Source organism: Festucalex cinctus, chromosome 10 (genome assembly GCF_051991245.1).
Source record: "Festucalex cinctus isolate MCC-2025b chromosome 10, RoL_Fcin_1.0, whole genome shotgun sequence".
Classification (NCBI taxonomy): Eukaryota; Metazoa; Chordata; class Actinopteri; order Syngnathiformes; family Syngnathidae; genus Festucalex; species Festucalex cinctus.
This window is the reverse complement of record NC_135420.1, coordinates 28,341,011-28,350,956: the sequence shown is the minus strand read 5'-3', so window position 1 is coordinate 28,350,956 and position 9,946 is coordinate 28,341,011. Positions and strand designations below refer to the sequence as shown.

The 9,946-nt window shown below is 37.3% G+C and overlaps 1 protein-coding gene across 2 annotated transcripts in view; it reads right to left on the bottom strand.

Moving 5' to 3' along the window:
- LOC144027505 (BMP/retinoic acid-inducible neural-specific protein 3-like) overlaps nt 1-9,946 on the bottom strand; it is a 41,576-nt gene that overhangs the window by 13,735 nt on the left and 17,895 nt on the right. For both annotated transcript variants that reach the window (XM_077535089.1, XM_077535090.1), the window contains exons 3-4: nt 8,954-9,144; nt 5,327-5,511 (exon numbers count right to left, since the gene is read on the bottom strand). In XM_077535089.1, coding sequence (XP_077391215.1) covers nt 5,327-5,511; nt 8,954-9,144 — 376 coding nt within the window. The remainder of the gene's footprint in view (nt 1-5,326; nt 5,512-8,953; nt 9,145-9,946) is intronic.

Below are 9,946 nucleotides of genomic sequence, written 5' to 3'. Positions count from 1 at the left end.
CCAATAATTTGATTTGTGAACTTCAGTACAACTTGTGTTCCTTTTTTTTTTTTTTTCTTTTCCTGACAAATGACGTGCGAAACCGCTTGACTGACTGAATACTCAAGGCAGGCGCAGCAAATTGGGTCAGACGTTTCTTATCACTTCCCCTCCCCATCAATGAACCCCCCCCCCCCCCCCCCCCCCCCTTCCGATCTTTCCTTTAATGAGTCTTCAATGCAGTGGAGGGCTGGAACTGCAAATCAAAGGAACGAGCATTGATTGATGCCGCTTTTCCGGCGTTACCTGATGTAATTCCGTCGTGGGCTAAAATAAAAATAAAAAGTTCATCCTCATCTCCTCTCGTCAAATCCGTTTCAGATGACACCTTCAACTCCAAGTACAAAAAAAAAAAAAAAAAAACGGTTGACAAATGAAAGAAGCTCTCAGAGGAAATTAGAGAATTTGAACTTGAACCGATTCGCGCGCGGCGGACCGACGTTTAGAGATCCACTGGGAGCCACAGCAGCAGAAGTAAAGATTCACATGTGGCTCCAGAGCCGCATGTTGCGGACCCCTTGCTCCAAATTGTCCTCAAGTTGGAATATTGCCTGCAATTTAGCTGGCGAGTCCAAAGTGCTGGCGAGTCCAAAGTGTACCCGCCTGCCTCTTTGCACAAAATCGGCTGGCACAGGCTATCATCTTTTCATCTTATCTGCTCATCTTTTGAAAAAAAAACAAAAAAAACAAAAAAACAAAACATCCCTCTCTGGCCACATCTTATGCCTCTGATTTAATTTTTAATTACATTTCGAAACTTGCCACAGCGCGACAAAACTAGCCAATAAGAGATGCAGCACAATCAGGCAGGCAATCACAGCCATATTCAAACCTAATTATTTATATTTTTTATATATATATATATTTTTTAGATATTCCAAAAAATGTTTTTTTTTTTTTTTTTTTATACACCGGTAATTACCTGAAAATGTCCAAAAAGTGAACATAAAATGTCAAAAGAGAAGAGGAAAAGCACAAAATTACCATAAATTGTCCGTTAAATTGCAAGTCATTTCAAAAATTGAATAAAAAAAGGCAGAAAAGAAAATGCCAAAAAAGACAGAAAATGTATTAATAATAAAAAAGCAAAAAATGAAACATTCAAAATGTAACTAAAATGTCCAAAAACAAAACAAGAAATTTCCATAATTGCAACAAAATGTCTACAAATTTGCCACAAATTTCAGAAAATTGCTAGCAAAGAAGACAAAAAAAAAAAAAAAGTCCAAAAAATAGACATTAAATGTCCAAAAAAGAAGCGGCATAAAATGACCATAACATGTCCATAAAATTGCCAAAAATGGCAGAAATTTGACAGAAAGGCAGAAAAGTAAAAAAATATATGAAGAAAGGTAGAAGAAAAATGAATGTCCGTTAAATTGCAAGTAATTTCAAAAATGGAATAAAAAAAAAGGGCAGAAAAGAAAAATGCCAAAAAAGACATAAAACGTATTAATAATATTTTTTTAAAAAGCAAAAAAATAAAACATTCAAAATGTAACTAAAATGTCCAAAAACAAAAAATTGCTATAAAATGTCCACAAAATTGGCAAAAAAAACACATTTGCAATGAAAGTTTTCAAGGGTAAATGATTGAACTCCAGCAACAAAAGTTGAAAAGAATCAATTGGACAGACAAATCGCATATGTTAATTGTGATTTCCTGTGCTTGAGGCTGCATCGCTGGACCCGTTCAAATCAACAGCAATTCCAAAAGTCACTTAGAAGACGCGACGGAGTCGCCCGCCGCTGAGGAAATTCAACATAGAAAATAAACGGATGGATGAAAAACGACACTTTAATAATACAGATAGTTCAACGATCCCTGAGCAATGTCGTGTTTTTCAAAAGAAGTCCAAACATTTTTGATACGCCCGTAAAAGTTACCGCCACAAATGTGCGACGTTATATTGTTTACGAGGAGGGAGTTAAAAACGCATTAAGCGAGCGTGAGGACGCGCGATGAGAATTCAGCAGGCGGCGCAAAGGGCCAACTCAGCCACTTGAATTCATTCGGCCTGATAAGAACTGACAGAGTGATGAATGAACACGCCCTGAAGGTATTAAGCGGTAAAAAGATGCACAGTGATATTTACATACACAAGCATAATCTGGATATGCAAAGTTGGCTGTTTGCCTTCCAAGCCGCAAACGAGTCGCGATCGCTTCATCTCGTTCTTGGTTTGTCTTTGGCGGACGTCAACTCCAATGACGCGTCGCGTCGTCGGCTGTTGGCCGAGCTGGGGAAATATTTCCACTTCTCGTTTGTCGCACAGCAGCGTGATGGTATTCAACAACCACATACAGTCGACTGTGAAAGTACAACAAACCTCAGCAACGGTTGCATCTGCTCGATAAGAACGCGAATAGTGGGAAAAAAAACACATTACATTTTTTTAATCGCGATTAATCGCATGACTTCATTCGCTAACTCACAATTAATCGCAAATTTTATATCTGTTCTAAACGTACAATAAAATATTTTTTCCTAAATTTTCATACCCTTTTTAACATAAAAGTAGAAAAAAAAATGTTAAACTAATAGAAATATGGCTGCATCTTTTATTCATTGCTACAGTAATTTGATAATAATTCACAAAATTTAGTTCAAATAAAAAAAAAATGATGTACTGTACTGTGAAAACACGAGTGTGATATTGATTTGTGTTGAGGTCATTTGTCTGCTAGTAGATTGCATATTTGCATTTGGAAGACGTTGGTGAGAGCTCAGTGCATTTTTCTTTCATATTGAGAACTATCTCAACTTTAACATGAAATTCTGCAAAAAAAAATTGTAGAATACAACTTGACCCCAGTCTCCACAAATATATGCACTAATATTGACACCCCTATTTTTTTTTAACATATATATTTACATTTTTCTAGTAAAATACTGTTTGAATGAATTAACAATTTAGATAAAAAAAAAAGCCTAATTAAATATTCAAAAAATGTCAGAGTCCAAATTTGTAAGTTGTCAGAAAAAGAGATGAAAGGCAAATGGCATTTTTTTTTTTAAATACCTAAAAATGGCCAAAAAGTGGCCATAAAACGTCCAAAAAGATCCAAAAAGAGCAGAAAATTACCATATAATGAACACAAAATTTGCCCAAAAAAGTCAAAAATTGCCAGAAAAAAAAAGATGTTCTATAAGTAACAATAAAATGTCCAAAAACAATTGAAGAAAGTCAGAAAAATTATCATAAAATGTCCACAAAATTGCCAACAATTTCAGAAAACTGAAGGGCAGAAAATAATGTAAAAAAAAATAGCCATAAATTGTCCATAAAAAAAATGAAGTAGAGGCAAAAAACCAACAACAAGCAAAAAAAAAAAACACACAAAAAAACAAAAAACAAAAAAAAAAACAATATGTCCATACTGTTTAGTTAATCATAATGATCAAAGTTTTTGTGGCTCTAGAGAGATTTTTGTTTTGTTTTGTTATTTATTATTAAATGTCTCTTTTGACATTAAAGTTTGCTGACCCCTAGTTTAAACCGGAAATATACTGTACAGTCAAGGACAGGTAATAGAGACCAGGTAGACCTCCCAAAAAAATTTTCATAAACCGTTGATAAACATTCAATATATATATTATGTATATATATATGTATATTATGTATATATATATATGTATATTATGTATATATATATATATATATATATAAAAGATATTGGGGGCAAAAAAAGTGAATATGCAAAAGTACGGGTGCCGAACCACGGGTATGCGGTGCCCAAATTCAAGACAGCGCATACTTTTTCCACCTCTTGCACTTCCCGTGCGTCACGATCTGTGCTGACCTCTCCCGGTCCGGAAACACCTCGGCTGTCACCGAGACGGCCCGGCAAGCGTCTGCCTGCCCCGAGGCTGCTCAGGAAAAACAACATCTGCCAAAAAGCCGCCCGTGACCTTCGAGAGCATTTTGACACACCGCATCACGGCGCGGTCGGTCGGCCCGCTTGCGCTGAGGCAGAACGACAGCGGCACCGCGGAGCGGTCAAGACAACGCAAAGGATCATCGGCTCGCCTTCCCTGAAGAAAGAATCTTCACGTTCCGTCGCCTCAGAAGAGCCGAAGCTATCGCGGGTGACGACGAGCGGCCCGCCCAGCGACTCTTTGGCCCGCTGCCCTCTGAAAAGCGCCACCGCTCCATCAGGACCAGGAGACCAGGAGACACGCACACACATTTTGCTGCATCATTCAAACATTCCTGACTTGCTGCTACAGTTCAAATTTTTCAGTTCCTTCCTGCCATTTGTACTGCATAATTGTATAGCGTAGATTTAAAAAATATATATTTTTCTGTTCAATTTATTATTATTATTATTATTATTATGTTTTACCGAAACAAACTTGGAGCTGCAACCTAATTTTGTTCTATGTGACTCATATAATGATAATAAAAACAAATATTATATATATATATATATATATATATATATATATATATATATATATATATATATATATATATATATATATATATATATATATATATATATATATATCGGGTTTAATATGTTTTTAATATGTAACTTTTTTAATCAATTTTCTGTTCAATTTATTATTATTATTATTATTATTATTATTATTATTATTATTATTATTGTCCTTTTGAAAAAAACAACACTTTTTTTTAAACAAACCCCCCAAATCCTTCCAGAAACCCTGATAAATTTTCATTCTAAATTTTCTACAAAAAAGAAAAATGGTGAAAACAAAACAAAACAAATATATAACAAAACAATGAGAATTTTTTTTTTTTACAAAAGAATAAGGAAAAAATAGTAAATGCACAAATATGGACATCTGCATGTGCCAACTTGTGAGGGGGTCGACTGTTGTTTTAAGTTGTAATATCACCATTGACCACTAGCTGGCGGACATGGCTCATTTGTACCGATACTGCGTGGTGTTACAACAACAAACAGCATGAGCAGGACTGATAATAGTTTGCAAATTTGTAATGATATGCCGGACAAACATAGTTCCTCAATAATACGAACATTTCGACCCAGTTGATTTTTGTGAAAAAGACACAAAAGGAGTTCTTGCATTTCTTGTTCAGCAGTTTTATGCCGTCCTCGAATGGTCATTTATATGCAAGACATCACTTTGCATTGAAATATAATACCATCATATATATTAAATGCATTTTGGCCATATTTAAAATGGTATTTAAATAGTGGTCCTATGTGCCTTCCCACCCAATAGTACTGACGACCACCTCCAGCATTTAAATGGATTTTCATCCCTGATCTAAACACAGCAACCGAATTGTACCTTGATGACAGTGGAGGCGATCTGTATGTGGTGCAGCTTGTGCAGGGTGCTCTCCCTGTCAATGAAGTAGGAAGCAGCCAGCTGGTGCAGAGCCTCCAGAGTCACCGCCGTACCATTAGCGTCACTCAGCTCACTTGATTGACTCAACTTGCGCTTGTCCACAAAGATCATTAAAGACTCTTCTCCTAGAAAGTGGAAAGACAGATGCATTAAAATCGCATTCGTCAATTCAGCGACAAGTAAAAATGGAAACAACAACAACTGGAGGGTAATTTGCAAACTAGCTAACAGCCAATCAGAGCCAACACCAATTAATGGCTCATTCATTTAAATAATAACTTAAAAACATAACGACATACAAAAAAAACAAAAAACAAAAAACCCTCTTAATTGTTTACATTTCTGCTTTTTACTCTATTATTCCTGCTTGTACTATGACTGTGTTGAACAAGATTCTGGATATGTGTACATTTTATTTCATTAAACTATGAATGTGGATATTACGATGAACTAGAAAAATCTCCACGGAAATTTTGGATGTGACTGCTGACTCTTGTTGCAAGGTGGAAAGCCGCATGCACTGAACAGTTTGCCAAATCCTGTCAAAATCAAGTCACTTCCGGTTGAAATCGGGGCACTTCCTGTTGATTTTAGGCCACTTCCGGGTCACTTCCTGTTGAAAACAGGTCACCCTGTTGAAATCAGGCCATTTCCTGTTGAAATCAGATCACTTTCGGGTCACGTCCTATTGAAATCAAGTCACTTCCTGTTGAAATCAGGGCACTTCCTGTTGATTTTAGGCCACTTCCGGGTCACTTCCTGTTGAAAACAGGTCACCCTGTTGAAATCAGGCCACTTCCTGTTGAAATCAGATCACTTCCGGGTCACGTCCTATTGAAATCAAGTCACTTCCTGTTGAAATCAGGGCACTTCCTGTTGATTTTAGGCCACTTCCGGGTCACTTCCTGTTGAAAACAGGTCACCCTGTTGAAATCAGGCCACTTCCTGTTGAAATCAGATCACTTCCGGGTCACGTCCTATTGAAATCAAGTCACTTCCTGTTGAAATCAGGGCACTTCCTGTTGATTTTAGGCCACTTCCAGGTCACTTCCTGTTGAAATCGGGTCACTTCCGGGTCACTTCCTATTGAAATCAAGTCACTTCCTGTTGAAATCAGGTCAATCCCTAGTTGCTTGATTTGTGGATCTTTCCCCCCCTTCTCAATTCATTCCTATGGGACCTATTGGCATTTTTTGGGGGGGAGAATTGCATCACTATGGTAACTCGTAATTCCGAAAAAAATAATTCCTCGCCGAGTCAGATCGAGCCACATCTTTTGATACCTCATTTGTGCAGGTACGTTCAACGGTTCGGTCCGCATTTTGTCTGAAAACGTCCGGTAAATAAAGAAAAAAATAATAAACACTAGGATAGTAATGCTTCGCAGCAGTCACATAATTAAAACATCACTTGTGCAAATAATGTTAATTTGCCTGAGACAATCAACAACGAATGAGAATTTCGGATTCCATACAAGAAGGAATAATATTATAACAATTAAAACAAAAAAAAACACTATCTTTCAAACTAGACTATTTTGTAACTGCAAATCAGTAATTTTATAATTATTATTATTATTTTTTACAATTTACTAAATGACTGTGTGGCTTCAGCTCATGCCACCGTTCACATCATCCCCGCGCTAAACACAACCTAAGAGCCCTAATGGGACATTATTTTTAAGCGCAAATATAAAGCTGTCAGTGCACTGACATGCCGTAGGAGTCGGCAATTGAAAAATCCTTCAGACAAAATGAGGTCTAATGGGTGATGCGCTGCTCATTTCAAGAGAGCCTGCAGCTAACAAAGTGTGCTCGAGAGATGATGACATGTCTCTTATGAGTCTCTTAAAAATACATTTAAAAAAATCTAATCTTGGTAATACATTACTGCATTCATGTTCACATTTTCACAAAATTGTTACCAAAAGTGAATGTATGTCCCGAACAAAATGTCAATTAGGGCTGTATTTAAGTGAACAAAATATCTATCCGGTTCGAAGTACCACGTGGAGCTTCCACTGGCTGACGTGATGTAGTTGGAGATTAATCAAGAGGCCGACTTCAAAACAAGATCGTGTGACCTTTTGCATGATTAAAAGAACACAACAAATAATTGCCAGCCATGTCTTGCCGATCGAGCTCGTAGGAGATTTCATTAATCAAGTGCCGTGCGCTTCTGGAGACGCAATCTAATAATTTGAAGAGAACACTTCGTTTTTTATTTACAATTTTTTTTTTTTTACTTGTTTAATATCCCGCGAAACCGCGACACATGGACGTCATTACGCAATTTTCAATTTTTACGGTCCATAAAAAGACAAAGTCACGTCAATCACCACACCAAATATTGCAGTTCTTTTCTGCGCCCAGTGATCATTTTGTGGACGATAAATTTTCGTCTTATTTTTCGTCCCGAAAATTTTTTTTCCAGGCGAAAATTAAACGAAAACTAAAATAGAAGCAATTCATTGAGACGATGACGATAACTAAATTGACTAACAATTTCGTCAAAATTCACAAAATCCAATCAGAAGAAGGAAAAATAAATAAAAAATTCTAAGATTGATCTTGGGCAATTATGCACTTTTTTTAATTATTATTTTGGTGAAAAACTTTTAAGACGGCACATTATTGTCAGTTCGATATGTTTCATTGAAAAAAAGTTTAATGAAGACACCGTTGTGTTAAATGTGTCTTTCGTTACAAATAGGTGTTTATAATTTTAATAATTTTCTGTAAAAAAGTTGAAATGTATGCTGAAGGAAAACATCAACTAAATCATCAATTTATTCGCCTAAAATTGCTCTTTATATCGTCGACTAAAATTCATCTTTATTTCGTCGACTAAAATTGGATTAAAACTAAAATACAATTAGAATTATGAATAAAACTTTCATTAATTTTAGTCAGACTATAAGTAAAATTTCTTGTCAAAATTAACACTGGCTGCGTCGTCATGTTTGTTTACCTCTGATTGTGTATTTCCGGTGGGTCTCACAGAATTATATACACGTATATATGTGTGCATACATACGCTGTTGCATTTTACCGTAGCGACAGAAAATAACGTGAAACCGCCATGAAAAAAAAATCAATGTATTTATTAAGTTAGGCTCAGCGAATGGCAACGTAAGATGGCCGCCACACATACTCAAAAGACCAATACTCCTTGCAAAAAGAGAAGATACCAAATATTCCGGTTTAAAAAAAAAAATGGTAACCCGTGTTTTTGTTTTTTTTGTTTTTTAAATTCGGGTTTTGTGTGTGTTTACATGGCCTTCCAAAACCTGAATATTGGGAATATTCGGATTTTGAAAGGGTTATTGATTATTTCTGCTACCTTGTACTGTTGTTTTCCGTTTTTAAAAATAAACACCTGATTCCGTACTTCCTTGTGTGTGTTTTTACCTGCACTTTTTTTTTTTTTGTGCCCGATCTTTGCCTACCCAAACGTGACAGATTGCTGGACAGCATGCTCAGAGCGCAACATTTTAGCAACCAGATTCAAAAAGTAGGACACACACGGAATCCGACAACAGACGCTGCTCCCATAAACTTTATTTACCTCCCAGCGTGGCAGAGAGCAGGAAGTGCGTCCCGTATTTCCGAATAATGTTGTCGGTGATGGCGCCGAGACTGGGCCGCCGTCCCAGAAGCCGAACGGTGTGTCGGAAGTCGGGGTCCAGCGGGAAGGGCAGGCCGTTGTTCGCTTGCCTTTCCAAGGCCAGGCTGTTCACCTTCCATCGTCCGAACTCCCTGAAACGTCACGGACAGGAGGCGAGAACGTAAAATAATACATCATTGGGGGGGGGGGGGGGGGGGGGGGGGGGTGAAACTAGTCAAGGTCATCTCGTTTTTCGCGTCAAGATGCACATGCGCGTGTGATCCTATTTTTTATTACTTCTGGCTGTGACCATTTTTTTGCACCACGGTGAAAAAAAACATTGTCTTTCTCTGCAGGGGATTATTCAAAATAATTGCCCAATTTTTTTCTCATCTGCAGTTACCATGTGATTTTTTTTTCTCTTCATTTCTTGGACAGCCCCTTGCTGCTGTGAGCACCTCTTTTTGGTGCAGAAAGCATTTGATATTCCGCCTGGCCTCGGAGCATGCCAAGCTGTCTTTATCTACCCAGCGCAGAAACCAAATGCTTGATACTGAGATGAACGCGACTCATACACGACATATTCCATGTTATATCCTATCAAAGACAACGAGACACCTTTCAGTCTCATCGGTATTCAGCATATTAAAGTGTATATTTAAAAGCATTTTGGTTTGTTTTTTTTCTTTCATTCATTTATCTCTAATAACTATACTAAGTTGAAAGTCGTTGATTGATGACGATCCAAGCATTCGAGAAGCACTTTCAACTGTTTCAGAGTGACACAATGTGCAGATTTGGCAGTCTTCAGCAGAACAATGCAATGTGTGACGTTGCGTAGACGCAGGATGGAACCCGAGTGGGAAAAGTGAAAAATGAAAAAGGGCAGAGAATCGACCCTTGGGGTACTCCACAAGAGAATGGCGCTGAGGAGGGCATTGCTTATGCTATATA